At 34.6% G+C, this 22970-nt stretch overlaps 6 protein-coding genes across 12 annotated transcripts; 3 read left to right on the top strand and 3 right to left on the bottom strand.

Annotated features, from left to right (window-relative positions):
• The first annotated feature begins 346 nt into the window (after positions 1 to 346).
• Positions 347 to 2087, top strand: LOC113501944 (probable dimethyladenosine transferase). The gene is made up of 5 exons (XM_026883274.1): positions 347 to 536; positions 654 to 840; positions 989 to 1292; positions 1371 to 1592; positions 1887 to 2087. Exons 1-5 carry the CDS (start codon positions 479 to 481, stop codon positions 2034 to 2036), a joined length of 921 nt encoding a protein of 306 aa, XP_026739075.1. The 5' UTR covers positions 347 to 478; the 3' UTR covers positions 2037 to 2087.
• A 31-nt stretch (positions 2088 to 2118) lies between these two features.
• Positions 2119 to 3160, bottom strand: LOC113501967. The gene is made up of 3 exons (XM_026883300.1): positions 2799 to 3160; positions 2622 to 2723; positions 2119 to 2306 (listed from the first exon to the last, which is right to left on the bottom strand). Exons 1-3 carry the CDS (start codon positions 3039 to 3041, stop codon positions 2163 to 2165), a joined length of 489 nt encoding a protein of 162 aa, XP_026739101.1. The 5' UTR covers positions 3042 to 3160; the 3' UTR covers positions 2119 to 2162.
• A 275-nt stretch (positions 3161 to 3435) lies between these two features.
• Positions 3436 to 12953, top strand: LOC113501942 (mitogen-activated protein kinase p38b-like). Of its 2 annotated transcripts, none has more exons than XM_026883271.1 (9): positions 3436 to 3689; positions 3897 to 4033; positions 4295 to 4488; positions 4842 to 4951; positions 5432 to 5556; positions 6463 to 6542; positions 7434 to 7555; positions 9376 to 9506; positions 11056 to 12953. In XM_026883271.1, exons 1-9 carry the CDS (start codon positions 3586 to 3588, stop codon positions 11133 to 11135), a joined length of 1083 nt encoding a protein of 360 aa, XP_026739072.1. In that variant the 5' UTR covers positions 3436 to 3585; the 3' UTR covers positions 11136 to 12953. The 2 variants fall into 2 exon arrangements, with proteins under 2 accessions (XP_026739072.1, XP_026739071.1); XM_026883270.1 differs by lacking the exon at positions 6463 to 6542 and adding an exon at positions 6213 to 6292 and having other exon boundaries at positions 3438 to 3689.
• A 136-nt stretch (positions 12954 to 13089) lies between these two features.
• On the bottom strand, positions 13090 to 21651 carry LOC113501934 (E3 ubiquitin-protein ligase Topors). Of its 6 annotated transcripts, none has more exons than XM_026883257.1 (5): positions 21606 to 21651; positions 17954 to 18170; positions 17524 to 17696; positions 16220 to 16447; positions 13090 to 16140 (listed from the first exon to the last, which is right to left on the bottom strand). In XM_026883257.1, exons 2-5 carry the CDS (start codon positions 18158 to 18160, stop codon positions 14565 to 14567), a joined length of 2184 nt encoding a protein of 727 aa, XP_026739058.1. In that variant the 5' UTR covers positions 18161 to 18170; positions 21606 to 21651; the 3' UTR covers positions 13090 to 14564. The 6 variants fall into 6 exon arrangements, with proteins under 6 accessions (XP_026739058.1, XP_026739060.1, XP_026739055.1 ...); XM_026883259.1 differs by lacking the exon at positions 21606 to 21651 and adding an exon at positions 19111 to 19360; XM_026883254.1 differs by lacking the exon at positions 21606 to 21651 and adding an exon at positions 18809 to 19104.
• Positions 19571 to 20345, top strand: LOC113501970 (NADH dehydrogenase [ubiquinone] 1 alpha subcomplex subunit 5). The gene is made up of 3 exons (XM_026883303.1): positions 19571 to 19680; positions 19860 to 20021; positions 20101 to 20345. Exons 1-3 carry the CDS (start codon positions 19663 to 19665, stop codon positions 20275 to 20277), a joined length of 357 nt encoding a protein of 118 aa, XP_026739104.1. The 5' UTR covers positions 19571 to 19662; the 3' UTR covers positions 20278 to 20345.
• On the bottom strand, positions 20451 to 22553 carry LOC113501969 (uncharacterized protein C45G9.7). Its single transcript, XM_026883302.1, has 3 exons — positions 22345 to 22553; positions 22144 to 22272; positions 20451 to 22059 (listed from the first exon to the last, which is right to left on the bottom strand). Exons 1-3 carry the CDS (start codon positions 22396 to 22398, stop codon positions 21871 to 21873), a joined length of 372 nt encoding a protein of 123 aa, XP_026739103.1. The 5' UTR covers positions 22399 to 22553; the 3' UTR covers positions 20451 to 21870.
• Between the last annotated feature and the right edge of the window lie 417 nt (positions 22554 to 22970).

Below are 22970 nucleotides of genomic sequence, written 5' to 3'. Positions count from 1 at the left end.
AGTGAAGTAACTTTACAAGATTATATTTTAGTTTCCACTTCTATTTTAACTGTTATTGCAAGCGTATATAGGATTTTTCTTTTATTTACCTCCCAATTTCATTTATTTTAAATCATTTTGAATCTTCAAAAAATCTATATAACTCGTTTTTATTAAACTTTTTAGCTCTTTATGCACTTTTAATTATATATTTTATTTAAGAAACAAAGTCAGTGATGTGTTATTTAATTTCTTAGACCAAGTATACGCTACGAAAATTAAAATATTCATGGAATTGTCATCGATTTCTCATCTCTAGAAAACAAAAAAGCAAAAATACCTTCATTGTCTTTTGACAGTTGGTACGATATCTGACAGTAAATGACAGATTTTAAGCTCAATGTGTGCGATATTTGAGGCGCGTGTTTTTATTTTAAAGTTTTATTATTTTTATTTTACAATTTGACATAAATAGTTTGGGAAACGATCTGAAACAAAAATGCCGAAAGTTAAAGCAGAGAAGAAGACTAGAATACATAATGAAATTGCAAAACAAGGTAACTTAACAGTTATTATTAAACTAAGGTTAAACAAAATATAAAGTTTCTGATAAATATACTCCTTAAACAAGATATAAGGATTCTGGCACAGTTACAATTTATTTTTCTTTTTAGGTATTCAATTCAACAAGGATTTTGGTCAACATATTCTCAAAAATCCTCTGATTATCACATCAATGCTAGATAAATCTGGCTTGAGGCCTACAGATGTTGCTCTTGAGATTGGTCCTGGTACTGGAAACATGACGGTCAAATTACTTGATAGAGTCAAGAAAGTAGTTGCTTGTGAAATAGATACAAGGTGAAAAATGAATTTAACTGTCTTTAACTCATTCATTACTGATATTAGTCACATTTAATATTTTTTGTCTTCTTTGGGCTCATGTAGCTAATTCAAAACTGTGAAAAGTGTTTAATATTAAATATAATAACTATGAAAATTATTTTAGGTTGGTGGCTGAGCTTCAGAAACGTGTCCAAGGAACTCCTTACCAAGCAAAACTCCAGATCCTTGTTGGAGATGTACTCAAAACAGAACTCCCTTTTTTTGACATATGTGTTGCCAATGTACCCTACCAGATCAGTTCACCTCTAGTCTTTAAACTACTGTTACACAGACCCTTCTTCAGATGTGCTGTCCTTATGTTCCAAAAAGAGTTTGCACAAAGGCTTGTGGCTAAACCTGGGGATAAGTTATACTGTAGGTTGTCTATAAATACCCAGCTACTGGCTAGAGTTGACATGTTGATGAAGGTAATACAATACCATCAAAAGATAAATGAAATTTGTGAAATCACATACAACTTATTATTCATCAATTTGCTATTTCAGGTGGGTAAAAATAACTTCAGGCCACCACCGAAAGTGGAGTCCAGCGTGGTAAGGATTGAACCCAGAAACCCACCTCCACCTATAAACTTTGTGGAATGGGATGGACTAACAAGAATTGCTTTTGTAAGGAAAAACAAAACATTATCAGCCGTCTTCAAACATGGCACAACAATGGCTGTGCTAGAAAAGAATTACAGAGTACACTGCTCTTTACATAATAAGGTAATAACAACTGAGATAGTTCAACTTGGTATGGTGTATTGAAATATAGATAAGCCCATACAAGTGTTATTCCAAATCAGGATAGAAAATTCACATTATCAAGTATTTTATCTGCTAGCTATATGGAATAGAAGACCCACACTCATCCACATACACAACAGTAATTATAAAAGCTATACTTTCTTATACCTATTTCAGTCCACCTTCACACACTACAAGTCAAAGACATTTTCAGTCCATATTAGTTTTAACTCAACACTTCTAGGATGTTCATATTATATAATTTTGTTTTAGGAAATACCCGAAGACTTTGACATCAAAGAGAAAGTCCAGGAGATATTAGTAAAATGTGAACAGGATCAAGCAAGAGCAAGAATGATGGACATTGATGATTTCATGAAGTTATTACATGCTTTCAACTCTGAAGGCATACATTTTGCATAGTCTATTTATACACAAATAAAATATATTATTAATAAAGGTTTTTTTATTAACTATTGTTGTTTTTAGTAACTATAAATTAACATTTTGATGACAATACATTCAGAAATTTGATATTTTTGTTGGTATTTATACATCAGGGGCATTCTTGAAGCCTGTGTTTGCATAGTCAGCACCAACAGTGCGATCTGATTTCTTAGGGAAGCCAGGTTGGCCGGGCAACACCATGGGCTTAGACTTGTGTACTCTCCAGCCTCCCTTCCTGGTCCAGTCCTGTAATTAGATATGCATCTTTATTCAGAGACCACCTATATTTTATTCTATGAGAGTAAATCTAAAGTTGCCAATATAATTAAAAGGTTATAATATATTTGTTAATGGCCAATTGCCACTTGTTGTCCACTGCTTTCTATAGCTGTGCGTGCAATTTTAGTGCAGAAATATTTTGTGTTCTTTTACATTTCATTTTTTGTTTGTTTTACTACACTTTGCATAATATTTGTCTTTAAATCCAGCTATGATAAATCAGTTGTGTTGTTATTTAAATATATAACAATATATAGCCAGTTATTACTTTTCAATACTTACATTTCCATTGTATTTGAAGTAGTAGTGGCCTGCAAAAACGCCGAAAGTGATCAATCCTAATTTCCCAGCGATGTATCTATAATCAGCAGCACGCGACGCTCCCTGAAATAGTTCTCAATGTATACACTACCTTTAACAAATTGTTTACACTATTAGGTTATTGTTATGTAACCTCACCAGCATTGGAGTAAGAGCTTTGAAAAGGTTGTCCAAAGGTGCACGGTAGATACGGCGGATAATATTAGTACGCTCTTTCCAGTATTCGGGTACATGAACAGGTTCGTTAGGAGCCAAGACTTGATCTTGTAACCATTGCTTACGCCAAGCCCTCTCAACATCGGTCATTCCTAAACATCTTTCACGTTCGGATGCCACACGACCGGCAATGGTCATGGGCTTAACGCCCGCAGTTTGAGCCATGATTAAAAGTTACTCAATTGCTTCGTATTGTGAAAAGATGAACAAAAGCAAAACTCGGAGCTCAAGTGAACATCTGAGATGTTGACGGCTTGACACTGACAGTTTACAAGTTTGACAGATGACAGCTGCTTGCCGAAGTGTGTTACTATCATGTCCAACCGATCAGTAAAATTGATAGCGCTTTTCGAGATTTCATTCATAAAATGACTGTCATTTGCATACAAATACAAATGGCCTTGCTGTAATAAAAAATATTAACTTAGACTAAAATTATTATTGACATACAGACCACTGATCAACAACTAAAATATTCATAAATCATTAACCAGAAACAAATTGAAAACTTCTACTGTAATCATATCCGCATTTAAAAGAAAACTAGATGTTTGTTTGTCTTTAGTCTGGCTTCAAATTTCATAGTAATCTGTGGCCTTAAAAAGTGATAAATTCTTTTGGATCAGTCGGGTGTCAGATAATTTATATTTTATCTCTCATTTTTATTTAAGTCAGTACTGGATTAAAATATCCTGTCGAAGATAACAAGATGCCTCGGTACCACAAGGTGGAAATTAATAAAACGGAATGGATTGTCCCGGAAAGATACCAAATGCTTACACCTGTGGGCTCAGGTGCTTACGGACAAGTTTGGTATGTGTTTGTGAATATATTCGGCATTATGCCAGTATGTATTTTTATGTAATTTAAATAATTTATTATTTATGTTGTACATCTATAGCTTGCAATATCAGTTAGACAACAGTTCCTATGCACAATATCGAACGACATTCTTTACGTGGGCGGGCTTATTTTTCTTTTTGTCTATTCTTGCATCTAAGATGAACAATTTACTTACAGTTCCGCTATCGACACCGTCCATAATATGAAGGTGGCAATCAAAAAGTTGGCGCGACCATTCCAATCTGCCGTACATGCTAAGCGGACTTACCGCGAACTGCGGATGTTAAAACATATGAACCACGAGAATGTTATTGGTAAATATATATTTTTTAAACGGGGACCACTTATCAGATACTTTCTAAAAAGAATCAAAACTGAAAATGTTTACAACACAATTGACATAAAACCCACAAAATATTGCAATGAGCAATACTCAGAATCCTTCTTTAAATGATAAGTTGCTTTTTCCCAGCTGTGGGATACTTACAGGCTGGTGTTATTAAAATATGGGAAATTTATATAACATCTGAAGAACAAATTGAAATTAAAACTAAAATCTATTATTCCTACAATAGGTCTATTGGATGTGTTTAGTCCTGAAAAAACTCTAGAAGAGTTTCAACAAGTTTATCTGGTCACACACTTGATGGGGGCAGACTTGAACAATATTGTCCGCACCCAAAAGCTTTCTGATGACCATGTTCAATTCCTTGTCTATCAAATACTCCGAGGACTTAAATATATACACTCAGCTGGCATCATCCATAGGGTATGTTCATTTGTTATTAATTATAATTATTTACAGCTGTATTTTACTTCACATAACTGTAGACAAATCATTGCAGACACTTGATTAAACAAAACATAGGCAAAGCAAAGATTTTTGTACAGTATTTTTTAAATTAATTTGTCTAAAATAAAATCTTATTTAGTCACATGATCAATATATATCTTGAATCATTTTATTTTGAATTCACAAAGAAATCAACTAATTTATCTAATTTAATAATCAGTATTTTCTTCAAACTTAATTTGTTAAATTATATTGCATGTTTTAATTTCACATCCATGCCAATATCTTTTGGCAAGACCATTTGTGTAACACAAGTATTAATATTGTAGGATCTAAAACCATCTAACATTGCTGTGAATGAAGACTGTGAGTTGAAAATCTTAGATTTTGGTCTAGCCAGGCCAACTGAAACAGAGATGACTGGCTATGTAGCTACAAGGTATGTTTACTATACTTGTGGATAGAGCAAGCTAATGTTAGTGTGTGACAAAATATCGCCCGGTAAAGGCAGCAGCAAGACGTGGGTATGGCACTAGACCTGAACACTTTAACATTGCTAAAAACAGAAAACATTTTAATTATATGGGGTTCAGGCCTAGCCAGCATTTCTGCACCTAATTCTAGTTGTGTATATGACAACAAATGTTTGCGGAAGAGTAAGCTTAACATGACGCCGCGACCCTACCGCGGCTGCTCACCAGTGCCGCTCAATGTTTCGACACACCTTTAGCTTCTGGTTTTTTATTATTTTAATATATATGCTATAGATTTCATTTAGCTTGAAACTTCATATTTTACTGGACATCTCTCTTACATTAAAATATTTAACGAAAAATCCCTTGAAACATAAAATATTTCTCCTTATTCCATTGAATAAAGATTAAATGCTATAGTATAGACGAAAGTAACATATTTTCAGATGGTACAGAGCCCCTGAGATCATGCTCAACTGGATGCATTACAACCAGACAGTTGACATTTGGTCAGTGGGCTGCATTATGGCAGAACTACTGACAGGTAGAACCCTGTTCCCAGGTTCAGACCGTATCCTTTTAAAAATGATTTCATAAACTTTTTTTTGCATGCTTTTTATTATTTTGAAGTATGAACTGCTAAGATGAAGATGCAATTTCAATAGATATGTTCATGTGTCTAACCTTCAGAAACTCATTAACTGTACACCTACAAAAGAACATTCCACAAATATATTATTCAGCATCCTAAATACTACTATTCGAACTTTTGTGAAACCACTTTGTAAAGTACTTAGTCTATTTCTTAGAAAGATAGAACTACACATTATACACAATTAAAATACTCAAAACCTGAATTATAATGTTGTAAGAAAACTGAAACACTCATGTTTGTTCATAAAAATCACAAAAATATCATAAAATTCATATCACTACTAATCTGAAAAGCCATAATAGTATAAACAAACGCCCCCTAATTATTTGTTACCATTATCAAAATTGTTTAGTGTTGCCATTTGTATTTTGGTAACTGGGTGGAGTAAGTATAATTGTGTCTTAACCTTGGTAATATTTTTAGATTTTTCTCATAGTTGGTTTTTCAATCGGTAAATAGTTAAAACACAAAAAAAAAATCTACATAATTACGCTCTTACGCACCGATCACTGCTTAGCTTTTAATTATTTTGTTAAAACCCCAATGGCTTTCAACCTTAATGGATGAGACAGATATCCATCAATTGAATTTGATCATGGAAATACTCGGAACACCTGCGCAAGAGTTTATGACGAAAATATCTTCGGAGTCAGTAAGTAGCTTCCATTCATTGTTTCATAGGTCTTGTGGTGTAATTATGTACATATGATCAACAATGGCAGTTGTGCTTTCCATTAACTCGCTTTTAATTGATGTTGTCTGGTCGTGTCCGCGGCTTGTGTAAGTTTGGTGCTTGTGTAACCTTAACATGCGTGCATCCAGATATTGATCACCTCACAAGAATATTGTTTTTGTGCGGAAGACCAGATCAAGAGACTATTGACAAAATAATTAGCGAAGAGGTGAGTGAGACGACTAATATAATAATCTATAAAATATGAATAGTTTAAACTAATGCAGGCTTTGACGCTTTCTGAGATTAAACAATACATATTTAACAAGATAAGCGAAATAATGGAACTAGAAACTGCTTATTACAAGAATATTTAGATAAATTGGATAAGAAAGCATCTAGATATTTCACTGTTTCTGGACTGCATTGGTACAAATTAATAAAGGCTGTAAAAAAAAGTTTAATGTCATTTTCCAAGGCGTTTAAATAGTACTAACTTTGTAAATAGATCTTCGAGTCCGTCGTTACTTGTGTTCTGTTTCCACAATTGTGTGTATAAAGAAAACGTGTATGTTACATTATGTTTCTATGTTTGTGACGTCGCTCTTACTTGTCATTGTGATCATGAATCGTGTTAATTGTCGCATACAGAACAGGCCATAATTGGTAAATAAAATATCAGAATGTACAAATATGGCATTCAACTTTTAAGGTTTTGTACAAGCATGTTGGATAGGATATGATAGTAATTTAAAAGAGGACACTAGAAAATTCTGTTGGGTTTGTAATTATAGCAATTAGACCCTATTGGTTCCAAGCAAACAGACCATAATCGATGAACTGTCGTTGATTTGATCGTTCAATGATTGGTCTTAAAGAATGTAGAGTTTCACGAATATTTCTCAGCTTTTATTTAGTCCTAAAGAAACTTGAGAAATTTTAAATTAAAGCTCGGAATATCCCACCCAAAGAAGAGAAAAGTCTTGAACTGCAATAGATCTTAACACAAAATTGTATTTTACAATCAAAACAAGCTATTCGGTATGAACTACGGTACGGTATCAGCTACTGAACGTACCCAATTTTGTACGTAAACACATCTGTTATTGCCATGTTTCAGGCTAGGAACTACATCCAGTCCTTGCCGGCGCTCAAGAGACGTGATTTCCGCGAAGTGTTCCGCGGGGCCAACCCGCTGGCCGTCAACTTATTGGAACTCATGCTGGAACTGGATGCTGACAAGTGAGTAACACATTCATGTATACGTGAATTGTAATGCATTATTTATAAATATTAACAAGGTACCTACCACCGCTTGTGACTCGGGTGCTGTAAGTAAACATCGTTATAAAGTGGTAAGTAAGCTGTAGCTAGAGCGAAAAAAGAAAGAAAAACTACTCTTCGAAGTGCAGTGCTCTGTCACGATTCCACAACGTTAAGTCTTTCTTGAAGAGGTTAGAGTAAGGCCCCTAGAAGAACTTCAAAATTAAACGATCCATTTAACACTTTTTATACAACATATCACTTGCAAAAAACCTATTGTTATAAGTCTAAATTAAGTTGTTTCGCCTAAAAACATATCTGTCGATGCAATCATTGTTCTGTTAAGAACAAAAGATTATGGTAAACAGACCAGTCTCAACGTCGTTTGACGTTAAAGTTGACAACGGTTTAAACGATCCCACGTTAGAAACTTGCGTCCCCAGCGTTTTGCGATAGGGATTTTAAAGCTACAACGAAAATATCAAACAGTAATTTTTATAATTTTGACCGCCCGACTGTTTTCTAACCCGACCGGAGTCTCAAATCAATAACTTACGCGGCGACGGAGTCGCGGTCGAACTCATAAGAATATCTGTATTAAATTGAAGAGATCCCCAATTTATGCTAAAACCTTGACCTATTTTCATTTAGGTAATGTTTTCTTTTGAGACAATTGCTACTTTATGTGAAAAAAAAAACAGTGACTCACAAATTGTTTTGGTATCTCAGAACCTGTTTGCCTTGCTTTTCCTTAAATTATCAAGTTGAAATATCATTAAACCCACCGCCTACGCTTCGAAACACTTTGATAATGCTAAGGTTAACTGGGTCCATGTTTATATTAAGATTAACCATTTCTTGAATTTAAGTGTGTTTCTTAAGCCTTACTTCCTGGTAGTAAAAGTGAAAAATTTACTATTCTCGCCGGTAACCCCGGTTTTAAAACGAAATTAATAAAAAAATCTATTGCTATGATGTTAAGGATGCTATTTGCATATCATACTTTTGTTTTTATTTTAACTCACGCTTAAGTAAGAACAAATTTAAATAAATAAATTCAGACTTTCTCTTTTTACAGCTACATTAGTGTCAACTTAAATTTTTCTCTATTATTATAATGATTGCATTAGGGCCATTACAGTTTCTCGTAAAAGTTCAGTATGTATTCAAATCTACTGGCGGTAGCCACCAAGTAGGTATACTTGACACAAAACAAACTCCTAGATCGCAGAAAAGCGATTTGTTTTCGATCGCTATTGTTTGTTCGCATTGTTGTTATGTCTTTGTTCGACTATATTGTTGTCGCATTTAGTTCGGTGCTCGTGCACTTGCTGCGTGACAACTTATACCACACTCATTCATTCATTAGTCAACTAATCTATAATATTATCTCTATAGATAACCCACATACAATACACCATTTTGTATGTCTTTACTTTATGCCCGACTTTACCTTTTCCCCTCTCAGGTATATCTACATGTTTCTACTTTTAAGTTCACCAAATGAACAGAAATAGGTATGGTTTGAGACATGGCAAGTTCATCCAATATCCCTCTCCCAATATAGAAAATATCTTATCTATCATATACGTATCTTCTACGATAACAAAAACAAACCTATTTTAGGGGCCTTTCTGGCTAACCTGTAACATTTTTTCGTCCCACCACCTTATTATTGATTTACTGCATGCCCTATTCTAGAAAACCATATGAATGATGCAAGAATTCTTGCCATCCCACCTTCCTTCCTAAATTGCTTTGTTATTTTCTCTGTTAAAAATGTTCAAATTGTGTTCTAGACGTATAACAGCGGAGCAAGCTCTAGCACACGAATACTTGGCTCAGTACGCTGATCCTGACGACGAGCCCGTCTCCGCGCCTTATGACCAGAGCTTCGAGGATATGGAACTGCCAGTTGACAAATGGAAAGGTAACCTCTACTCCTTGTATAAGTTGTGCATATAAGTTGCGATATAAGTCTGTGTAAAAATCATCAGTTAGGAACTACAACAACTAGCAATACTGTATGTAACACTTGGTTTACGCTTAACTTTAAGTCTAGATCGACTATCAGCATACTCGGTACTAAGTTCATACGTGAATTAGAAAGCCTGCATCAATTTATTCTTAACCATCTTGCATTCTAACTAACCATAATGTCTTACCCAGCTGTCATGTTTATTGGCATTGTAATTAGTTCTCGGTTTAGAAAATCCTAAGAAAAGGCTTATTAAAAAAATACCTTCCAAAAATATCTGATAACCAGTACGGCATTGAAATCAGCAAATTACAAAGTATGATATTATTTATCTCACAAAATCATTATTATTCTTGATTATCAATATTGCATAAACTAATCAATTTCAAGTCAGCGTGGGTATGCTTAATCCTTATCCCCTGTATAGATAGTCGTTTCCGAGTATCACACTAATGAGTTACCGCTTACATTTAAGCCTGATTTAGACGATGCGAAAAATATAATACAAGCTGCGATTGTTCATCGGCAGTAACATACAACTTTTGATACGAGAGCTTAGCGGCTCCGTAATGAATTGAAACTCGCGGTATTTCTTGCGCCGTCTAAATGTGCCTTTATATTTAGTTTCTCCCCTAAATATTTACATTGTTATCGTTCTATTGTTAATGGGAAATTGGTTTGTTAACTGGAACAGGTTATCTGATTGATATGGATATGATGCGATAATTAGGCACGATCGGATTAAGTATTGAGTTTATTTTTATGGAAAAAGTTAGTTACTATCCCTATTTTTTTTTAATCCTTGTATTACCCTTATATAGGTCCGTTTTATTATAGCATGCAAAACATAAGTTATTTGTTTCTGCAGAGATTTCACATCAAAACTTTTTTCAAATCCGCTTTATGTTTTCGCCTTTGAATCACATCTATTTATCGGTTGAGAGTCGTCCTAGACTAGAGGAGCTCGTGGCTAAGCTATAACCGCATAAGTGTTTCGATCACAGGTTAAGCCATGCTTGATGCGGTTGGTCCGTAGATGGGTGACCATCTTTGTCATAACGAGTTCCTCCGTGTTTCGGAAGGCACGTTAAATTGTGGGTCCCGGCTGTTATTCCTACATCTTTGACAGTCGTTACAGGTAGTCAGAAGCTTGAAAAGTCTGACAGCCAGTCTAACCAAGGGGTATCGTGTTGCCCAGGTAACTGGGTTGAGAAGGTCAGATAGGCAGTCGCTCCTTGTAAAACAGTGGTACTTAGCTGAAACGGTTAGACTGGTAGCCGACCCCAACATAGTTGGGAAAAGGCTAGGCCGATGATGATAAGTCGTCCTAGACTGTTTAGTATTTTACTCGTTCGAAATAACAAATAATTAAATTGATATTTCCTGACTCACGTTGTGACTCATCATACGGCTGTCGTAGTTGTTAGAGTAAAACGTTATACATAATATATTATAAGAATACTATAATATAACTAATCATGATTTTCTTCTATTTTGACAGAATTGGTGTGGAAAGAAGTTGTGGAGTTCAAGCCTCATCCTCAACACATGAATACAGTGGTAGAAGTTAATCCGTCTTAATAACAATGCTTTAAATATTAATTTACTTTAACATTGCTGTTGGGAATTAATAATAAAAACACTATTTAAAGTGTAAACCTAAAATCACGTCACAGAAATATAATGAGCTGACTCACACCGTGCATTGCCATATAAATAATTGTTATAAAGTTTGCCATACTTAATGGTTTGCACAATTTATTCTTTAGACAGATTTCTTTCCTCTTATTAATTCCAACAGCTAAGTTGAAGTAAATAACAGGTTTTTGCCCTTTTTAATAACTAAATTAAAGGTTAATAATTATTTGTATGTATTGCCCGAAGTCTCGGCGAGGGTTTTAAGCTATTAATAAAGATCCCGACTTAACGCGATATGCCAGACCACATACCGATATTACTAATGACGGGCCAATATGATCCACATTATGATGTCATAGCCATATTTTACACTTCAATAATAAAAAGAAACTGATCTACACAAGTCACTCTTGTCTCATTTGGTTGGACTTGTCTTCGAAGACTGCAATAATAAAATAACTATTTTATCCTATGGCAACACCTGGTTTTAGAATAAGGTTCGGCAGTTAAAAGAAAAGTGTACTAAAATGTAACTTTTACAAAAATAGATTTTAAGCATATTAACAAATGTGTATTATTTAGAAATGTACAAAATATTTGTACAATAGATTGGACAGTAATCCAACCATAATAATATAATTGTAATTATATATTTATCACAGAAGCGAAGTTTTGTTAGGCATTTAATGCTTAGGTACACTGTGATGTATAAAACTTGGAAAGTATCTGTGTTACGAAATTTTCTTGAAAGACGAAATAAAGTAATATATTTTTAATAATGAACTATGAAACGGACAGGCGGTCGTCTAAAATAATGTAAGCTGTGTTCTACGAAACAATAAATAAAAACCCAAACCTGCAAAGAAAAAAAGCAATCAAATATTAGATGTGCATTTGTCTAAAAGCTTTGAAGTCGTAGTCTCGCGCTAACACCTTTGTAGGCGCTTGTAGTCACGCGTTACCGATACTAATTGGCTTTACCGCTGGTGCTAACTAATTCACTGCTATTCATGATTAGAAAGTAAGATTATGATGTATGCAGATCATGGATGAAATTAAAATTTATTTAAATAGTTTTTTTTTTGTAAATGCCTTTATATTTTTGTGTAGAAATACGCGTCAACATTATTTCGTCTCGGCAACAGATCCTTTTACTTGGTGATTCAGAAAGGCATTTGCTAAATAAGCAGTTGCATTATACACTAGTAATACTGAAAATAACGGAGTGTGAACAGTTACTACAATAACAATTTGTAAATCACAGTTTTGCAATAAATTAACCGTCCATCGAGACGTGGCTATATTTGCTCAGGTAACACTTACATAGAAAAAAGTAATATTTTGTACATTGAGAGTTATAGAAAAGTTTTGTCAATGATGTTTAGATTATGGATTACCAATTTTATTTGCCATTTGTTACTGACTTTGTTGCAATTAATACGTGAAAATTAAGTATTTGAAAGGTTAAGCAAGCGTTAGACAACGAATATATTGCATAAATATTATGACATACTTGCTCGCTTGCATTCACATTTATACTTAAAAAATAAAAATATACGAGTGTAAACCTCTATTTTGCACAAAGAGCTACATTTGTCTTTAAATCTATAATATCATATTTACATGTATTAATCGTAACAAAGCGTATATAAATATTTTTAAGATATACTTAATCTTTTATTTTAATACAGACTATGTTAGTATTATACTACGTAGAATATGTATTATTGTTGAATTGTAAGAGTAAATGGAATAATTGTATCTATTTCTTTCCTTTATTTTTATTCCTCTCGGCTGAAGTATTCTAGTATAGAAAAGCGTAGTTCAAAAGGTCCATTTCAAGTTTCCGTGGGGAGCTGTAGACGAAGGTTTTTTAAATGAAGTGAAAAAACAGTAATCCATTTAGACATCACTTTATTTTTCTGGCTTCACCAGTATGGTACAATACCGCTGTATAAACCTTATTAGATGACACTATACTGCCATTACACGGCAACCTCCTATTCCATCCAACATCAGGTGTTCCGTCTAATTCGTTAAGGAATCTAAACAATAAATAGATTTTTACAGAAAATGTCATAGGATCCTAAAGCAAAGCTATAATTAATGCATACCCACTGATATCCTTTACAACATACATCATTAAGATATTTTGCACGATAAAAAATAAACGGCTCATTTAAATTGTATTCAAAACAGTTCTATTTACACGGCAATAGATATCACAACTTATAAATTGATCATAACTACTTATTAACATAAAAAATGAAAAATATTGCTTCAAGTATACATGAATCAAAACAAGAGACTTGACGAATGGGCTCCCACAGAACAATCGCATTTTTACTGTGTGCAAGCTGACTACTCACATTTTTCTTACCATGTCCCATCACATGCCTCTGGGATTCAGTGTATTACTCAATATTTTAAGTGATTCAATTCGGCGTCAAAAAAGAGGTTCTTAAATTAAAAAGAATTCATAATCTACTTAAATACCCGTATTTTAAAGAAAACAAGAAGTACTTAGTGAAATTGTAAATTAAGTCGAATTAGACTTATTTATACGCGGGTTTAAAACAAGAATATTTTATTAATATTTTAAATTTTACATTGAAGTAAATTCAGTCACAAGCAAAACTCACCACTCGCTGTTTCATTTGGTCTATAGTTTTTCGGTTTCAATATGTATCTGTTGATTACTAGATGCTAATTCTGACCTTCGTCCAAAATACATCTTTGCCTCAAGTTGCTTAAAACATCGATAGCTATATTGAAATCGGCCCTCGTGGTTGTTTGCACTTAGAGGATAGTCGTTTCAATCAACTGTTTACAAAAATATCCACAAAAGGAATCATAATTTAAAATAATACATAAGAAGCATAAGTGCTTATCGTAGGCGCTATTAAATAAAATTGCAATTTCAATGTTTCGTTTCAACAAATTACAATATTGGACACTATTACTTGTATGTACGCTTTTTTATCATAAGATACAAAAACATAGAGGGGATCAGGTGTCTCCAAAAATTCGCAAGATACCGTATACATATAAATTTCTCTTAAAAATTCTACGCCAAATTATTCGATAACATGTGACAGGGAATATAAGCAGTTATGATTTATCTAACACGTATCCTCAGATACCTTCTACATACAAGTTAAATATTTTTGAAGAATTCTAGTGTTCATAGTTAATATAGTTACACTCATTAGCAGTCACAGAGCTTAGCTTTGGTTATTCTTCTCCAGTGACGCATATGTCGCTGTTATAGAATATTTAACATTAAATGTGACTTAACTATTTTAAGTATAACGCTACTGTAATGGTTTAGTTTAAAATAATTTATCACAATAATAATTTACATACGACCCTTTACGAGGAAGAAAACGGACTTAGTTTCTGTAACGTAAGATTCAATGGTAAGTTGTCTTCGGAATCTGACGAGGATTCTGTTTTACCACGAATACCAGCTCCAGCTGGGAATACAGGACTGTAAGAGAGGTCTGTTTGAGTTGCTCGAGGTCGAGATTCAGGAGTTCCTGGAACAGATTCGACGTCAGACCTGTTATTAGTAGCGGCTGTACCTGACGAATTACTAAAATTCGCACTGGAATTTGATTCTTCATTATTTTTATTATTATACATAACATTAACAACACTTTTCAGTCTTTTATTTTCGCGACTATCGCGTCGCCTCCGTTTTCGCTCCTTGCTAGCTTTGCGTTCGTCTTTAGACGATGAACCGCTGATGCCGCTAGTGCTAGGTTGATCTAAAGCTGGCTGAACGTTTTCCGTAGGTGCGGAACTCCGCTCATTACTTCTTACTTTATTCGATGACTTTACGCCTTTTCCTGAGTGTGACTTACGCTTACTCCGTTTATCTTTCTCCAAAGTCTGAGAACTTTTCTTTTCTTTGTGATAGGAGGACCGCTTTTTGTTTTTCTTCCGATCTCTACTAGACCTGCTACTACTGCTTTTGGTTGATTTCTTCTTGTACTTCCTTTTATTAAGATTTACTTTAAAGTTATCAGTATCCTCATCAGTGGAGGTAGAAGTGGAGCTGGGCGAGAAATCGGCGGCGTCTGAAGAGGAGGAGGAAGTGGGCGCGGGCGAGGGCGCCGGCGTGCTTCGCGCGGAGTCCGTGGTGGTGGGAGCAGCGGGAGAGCGCACACGGCGGCGGCGCGGCGGCGGCGGCGGCTGGTACGAGCCGTCGCTGTCCGAGTCGCTGTCCGCCAGCTCGCTCGCCTGAGACAGGTGCCGCTTCAGTGTCAGCTTCACTGTATTTGCGGCGACCCTATTTGCCTCTACTGTCTCGAGCAACGGCCGCTCACTGGTCTCGGGCTGCGGATTGTCTTGCACGATGACATCACTGTCAGAACCTAGCAGGTCCACGATCTCAGGAGTCCTGTCCTGAGGAGGCTTAATATAGCCGACGACCATAACCTCGGATGAATCATCATCGGTGTCTGATTGGGATATAGTTTCGATTGGAATGACACTATTATTAGTGGAAGGCTGTGCAATGAAGCTCTGCGGGTATGCAGGTGCCGGGAGCCGAGAAGGTCCCGCGGGCGGTTCGGCAGGCTCAGAACTTGAAACCATTACAATATCCGAGTCCACACTTGCATCAGAGTCAGTGCTCGATATGACTTCATTGACCATGGTTGATATCCTGCTGTCAGTTGTGTATTGTACATTCCGATCGTAGCCAGTCATATCATATGGAGTAGAGGCGAAGCAATACAACTCATGTAGAAAGTGATCAGTTCTGTCTCCAAAATATCTATGCATGGCCTCTCTAAATTCGGGTGAATTAATATGATGTTGTGGAAGTAAATCCAGAATTCGTGACATTACGTAGGCTATGTGGCCAATATTTTCATTCAGCAAATAATGGAGTTCTCTGTTGAGCCATGGCATTAAACGGATCATCTGTGTCTCATTGTACCTTAAAAGAAAAAAAAAAGAGTCATAATCCTGTTGGTTGCTAATTTTGATGTTGAACAGCAGTTCTGAATATGTGTTACCGATAGAAGTCAGGTGTGCAGTCCCTGTAGCGTCCGGTGAAGTCAGGTAGCGGGCGCGCCCACAAGTTGTGTCGGTACACCGTGCGGCGGAAGGAGGCGGGCGAGCGTCGCCGCCGGGCCACCGGGGCGCGCGCTGCCGGCGTGGGGAACACGTCCGCCATGAACGGGTAGTGGCGCAGCAGCTGCTGGATGGCAATCGTCTCCCTCCGCGGCAGAGTGAACGTGGTCCTGATATAACAACACCAAATTATGACATCAAAACAATAAACAATACATACACTATCATTATTAAAGTATTACTAATAGGAGGAGTGTTCTAGGTATACACAAGAAGGTAGCAGCGAATAAATCATCATAGCTCAGAAAGTTATTGTTATATGATGACTATAACTTCTTTTGGAATAGGCAAAGGGCTATAAGCTACATCTACAGAGCAGATCTAGCTAGGCAAATTAAATATTCAGATGATGTATTTCTATTGCTTGTTTAACAAATAATAAAAGTCAATAATTGAGTCTTAGCAAAAGTACAAACAAAAATTTGAGGAGTGACCATTTTCTTAAAAAAAAGTTCTTCAGACTTTTATGTATGGGACCCTCACTGTTCCGAGTCCGTCTTCACTTGACTTGGTTTTTGCTAACTCTTGCTCATCTTTATACATCATAACTAGTATTAGACCTTGCTTTTATCTAGCTAGCAACCTCATCAACCATATAATAATTCCAAGTCATTCACTATAAAGAAAATGACTATGCATATAGATAAAAATACATCTTACTAGTGAGTGTGTAAAATGTATGTTATGAAATGATAAATACTTTCATGTAAACAATTGCATACACCTTAGCTTCACACCTACTATGAACCTTAGCTTAGGACACAAGTATAATGGAATTTTATTGTTTTTTTTCTTAATAAATGTAATATATCACTACAGCTCAGGGATGGCAGCACAAATTTCAGAGGTTGCATAACTCCCCATAATTATTGTGCAATAATTTATAAAAATATTAAGGCCATTAGTGATTCATGAACTTTAATATTTAAGCTATTTGCTGTAAACCTTTTACCCCTTTTTCCCATGACTTTTAATGTTATCAAAAATAAGGTTTTATTTAATTAACTTTAACATTAATGTAAATATATCCAAATGTAATACTATACATAAAAACAAAAAATATCTAAAATGAGGCTTTATGTCTCAATAAAATTAATACAGCAAAACTCTCCAATAATGTTGTAAACATTGAGGGCAAAGCTTGCGTGATAGAAAAGAAAAAAAAATGCCAGGTCCATTCCTGTACCTGTATCTGAACCTGTGTGTAGCTGCAGTGACTCTGTCGATATCAATGCGGCTGGTGTTCTCTGCCTCTGTCTGCCGCTGGACCACCAGGTACTCTTCATATTGGTGGTTGGAACGCACATTGTGAATAATTGATCTGAATGCTTGCTTGCACAGTGGACACTCAGCTTTTACCTAAAATGATATTGTAATGTTGGTAATCAATTCATTACATTCTCTATTCAACTGACCTCTTTAGAGTAGTTCTGTCTGTTTTAAACAGCTGACTTAGCTGATTTGATTAACTCTCCTCATAATCTCTCATCATGACTTGATGCGGAAAATCTTTTGAACCTTTGTGTCACATTTTTGGAAATAGATATATTTGATTTGAAAAGTATTTCATCCAATACATAGGTATGTTAAGTTAGAAATAAACTTGAATATCTTACCTTACTCCAAGTTAGAAGACATGAGAAACAAAACTGGTGCAAGCATGAGTCCGTGAATGATTTGTTCTTGCAGGTACCAAGGCATATAGCACAGTTAGGAGGCGGGGACCCTGTGGCTCGATCTGGACAAGGGCTGCTGTCATCACTCTTCACACTACTAGGGTTGGCACCAGAACTGTCATCCTGTGCAGTAGATAAAGCCTCCATGGCTGCTTACCTAAGAATACCAAAGAGGATTAATTTTTAAGTTTATGAATTGATCTGCTGATTTGATGATATATTCTATTTTATTTATAGAACAGGATAGATGCTATTCACTAGAAACTGGGATGATGTGTAATCACACTAGTTACAATATGGGAGGCCTATGGTCAGGAAAGGACCAGTAATCAATAAGTTGATAAAACTATGTAATTGAAAAGTATAGAGGTATGAATCCATTTTTTTTTCCTCAGATATAATACAAATGGAGTTTACCTAACATAATCAGAAGCAAAACCTTTTTCTGCAAATTAATATCGTTTGCTTTAGCAAATGAGCATCTATAAATCATTAATAGAAGATTAAAGAAATAGTTAGTGCTTGGAAGACGACTTGGATGAAAATATTGAACTCCAGGTTTTTTGTTGAGTTGAGTACCTACCTACAAGTTATGATGGTGCCTGTCTGAGCAGGTGTTTGATTCATACACAATCTATGTGAATAGTGACAGGTCAGAATCAGACTTCCGATCACAGAGTTATCACTAGAACACTAGACACTAATGTCAATTGTCAACTACATAAGTAATGAGTACGGTGCATAACATATTTTCCACATAAAATGGATGTTCACGAGTTGATAATACTCACGTACCTACTGACAATGTGAGTGATCTTGACAGATTTCTGGTGAATTGTGACGTGACGAGGACTAAGTACCTGAGTTCGATCACCGAGATTCGATTTTATCTTAATAATGCAATTTTTTAACGTAATACTAAGTCAAAACACATTTATATATCCACATAGTCATGATTTTAATAGTGAATATCACTACCGACATGGGCTACTCCTTATAACATGAATAAAAACACAAGTCCGCAATAACGCATTATAGTAAACACGTTCACACACATGGAAACTGGTTGGTAGGAGGTAGTGGTAATAGGTATGTACCTAGTTTATTGAATTCTTTATTTCTTTACCGACATTGGTAGTAGGTATATGCGTCATAGACATTTCAAAGATTTTTTTTTTGTGGCAGAAACCAAGAATAACTTTGAACAGAAACACATTATAATTTACTAACGCAAATCTCAATGAAACAAAATGATAATTACTACACAACGCATGTAGTACGTATATTGGTGCGTTAATTCTTTATCGACCTGAGTAATACCAATATTCAAAGATTTGGAACATGGTTGAGTGAATAAAAAAAGGCAGAAAAAGACTACTGACATCCGTTGCTTTAAGACTTCATGAACATCATAAATAAAAAATAGGTCTCAATAAATTGGGAAAATGAAGTTCCCGACGGTATTTTCAGGTTTTATTTTAGGTCTGAACCTAGATCTACCTAAACGTTCAGAAATTGCCACAAGTCTTGAATTTGATTTTGGAACAGAGTTCCTGTCAGTGAGTGTCACTGTCATGTCAATTTGTCAAATCACATTGTGATTGCAGGCAGGCTAAAGTTATACATTATTGTGTTATCTAATCATTGCAATGGGTATGCTGAAAAGGGTAATTATCATTACTATTTACTAGCGAAATGCTTTCCAAATTATATACCTTTGTAACCAACGTAACTTTCCACCTTACATTTAATAAAATACTCATCCTATGAGTATTCTTGTCCATAATTTCGTAAACAACATTTTCTTGGTGGCTTTAATAAAAGCGGTCATGTTTTATGATTTTAGACCACCGGCCTTGTGGGCATGGCCGTAGCGCCAAATGCCCACCACACTCTCGGCGCTCTATACGGAAAGATTCTACGAGTCCTGCAGAAGATGCCTGAAAAGGCTGCATACCGAAAGTACACTGAACAAATTGTTCGTGAGAGAGCTGCTGTCTTAAAACAGGTAAAGTAATACTGTACTATAATCTTGCTAAAGAATTACCATAATAATGGTGAAATACTAATTACTTTGCATGTTTCAGACTAAAGACGTTTATGAGATTGAAACCAAAATTAACTGTGGCCAAGCTGAAGAATTAATTATCCAGGCAGAAAATGAACTGAACTTGGCTAGGAAAATGTTGAACTGGAAGCCGTGGGAGCCACTTATTGCTAAGCCACCCAAGGGCCAGTGGGAATGGCCTCCAACAAAGGCTTAAATGTACTCAATGTTTTGTTAGACAACTTCTTAGTAATTTTATTAATAAATATATAATACTATTGTTTATGCCTGTTTTTACCTTACCATCAGTAAATTTTAATCCTTTTATGGCCTCAAAGTGTACCTGTAGGTATTTAATAGTGAATAAATTCTGATTGAAACCATAAAACACATAGTTTATTTCATTTTATTATAACTAACATGATTCAGTTCAATGAAATATAAAAAATTTAATAGATGTAGCAGTGTTATTTGGCACAGTGTAAACCATTAAGTAGTACAAATGTTTGTAACATTTAATTAAATCTATTAATGAATATGAAATAACTGAGCCATAACAATTTAAGGTTAAACATACTAAAACTGCTTTACCAACAAAATTGTTTAAAGTGGTGAGTGACATGGTGGAGTATACAAATCTTACTTACGAAACACTTAATTTTTTCAAGTGTTTACTTCATATAAATGTTACAGGGGGATGAGAATATATTATTATTTACTGGTAACTACATATTTATAAATATTTGCAAGTAAAGCAGGTAGTATCAAAATAACCAATTCATAAATTTTATACATCAAATTCAAATGTAACCACTAATAAATACTTAACTAAGTAACTTTTCCGAGACAAATACTTGATTTCATTAAATTTTGTATAAATGGACAACTGCTGATGTAAATGCAAGTTTTATTTGTATAAAAATATGTCATTGGTAACTCATTAATATAAATACTCTGAAATGCCTCTTAGTAATTCGCTGTACTATATAGGACAGTTTTACAAGTTGCATGTTTAAAAGTAATACAAAATACTCTACAACTAAATCTTACATAAAAAAATAAATAACATTATAATAATCACTTGTCATATAATACTAATTCAGTGCTCTTATCACCCTTAACTCAATATTTAAAACAATAGACCAATTTACTTATAAACTTTATGTTTTTTGTTACAAGTTAATAATTTCATTTGAGGCCTTTATTTTTTTAAGAACATGTTGGACTGCCATGGAATAAACAAACATGCCGGGAAGAAAACAATGTATCCACATGTTTATATGCCAACCTTTTTATGGTACATTAAACAAGAAAATAAAACCTGAATCTGTTTTCTACATATCGGAAATATACTTGGACAAACAAGTGAAGTCATACATCAAGTCATGGATAAGACTGTAGAAACATTCTATATCATAATCATACCTAGCTTGTTAGAAAGTTTTTTTAATAATCAAACACAAATAAATTATTTCATTAATATCAGTATAACACTGTCCTACAAACAGTACAATCTTTTGTTTATAAAAAAAAAGATTGACTTACATGTTTTAATTAAGAACTTGAGTATCTTCGAACATGGCTACATGGCTCACAATAAAGGAAATGCATAATACAAAAAGAAATCATATACAACAATATAACTATCTATCATCTTATCTTTAAAGATAATTCCTGTAAATTATCACTGCAAAACTTATTTACAATAATGTTATCATTTAAATAAGTGTTGTCCAAAGATAATTAAACCTACAAGTTTAAGCAACACATTATAATGTTTATAAGTAAGATGGTTGGTGAACAAACAGTTTTATGTAGATGTGACACCTTTCCTTGCTACTAACAAATTTAAAATTGGGTGTTTCTTTATGTAACTAACCGCTTTTTTATGGGTTACCATCGTGAAGTCGTAACCATTGCACTGTAGTATTTTATCATGCATCCTTAAACCAGATTTTGCAGCAGGACTTCCTTCATGTACTTCTGTCACATATATACCCTGAAACACCAATATTATTAGAAAACAAGAATACGGATGACAAGAATGGGTATTTATATTTAAATAAATACTGAATTTCCTTACATTGTCAGTGTATCCCTGAGGACTTTTGCGAAAATCCTGATCAATTCCACCGCCAATTTTAAATCCACATTTCATAACTTCTCTGCCTTCTGAGTCAACGCCAGCTTCTTTTTGGAGTGTTATCGGTATCTAAAAAGATAATAAGAGCTTCAAAGAAACTTATTTTAACAAACAGAACTGGGAGTGGTCTCTAAAACTTACACTTAGACACTCCATAGCCGTTCCAGCTTGGTGTTGAAATGCCATCTTCGCCATGGTGAACAGTTGATTTTTAACTTTCCCGTGCCAAGAATAATGAGTACGAATCGGAAGATTAGAAACAATAATATTTCTTTAAAGTTTCACGCACGCAAGTCAGGCCACAATAAATGACAAAAGTCAAAAGTGTTGGATGAACTTGGATGTGTACTATGCTGAACGAAGTGATGTGCCCAGTCCTACTTTGTCAGGTTCTTTGTGTGGTGTTTAGACCACAGGTAATCTATAGTATATTCGACTGATTTATGCAAAATTTATGACGAATAGTGTTGGCCACAATCGACTTTCATCGACTTTAAATTCCTGACAAAACAAAAAATAAATGCGATTTTATAGAAAGTAATGACTTGATATAATTAATTAAAAGTGTAAATAAATAACAAAGGTAAGGCGGTAATTAAACTAATTAGAACATCGACTTTGCTAGAAGTGAAGTGAAGTGAAGTGAAGTGAGGGCCTTCAAATATCTGATTGAATAATAGAACTAAATATTAATCTTCTGATGTGTATCGATAAATTTATCTTAAAAGGGGATTTTTCAAGGCAATCGTGGGAACCCTAAACTGACC

Source organism: Trichoplusia ni, chromosome 16, assembly GCF_003590095.1.
Source record: "Trichoplusia ni isolate ovarian cell line Hi5 chromosome 16, tn1, whole genome shotgun sequence".
Taxonomy (NCBI): Eukaryota; Metazoa; Arthropoda; class Insecta; order Lepidoptera; family Noctuidae; genus Trichoplusia; species Trichoplusia ni.
Note: the sequence above shows the minus strand (reverse complement) of the source record. Positions and strands in the feature narration are given on the sequence as shown.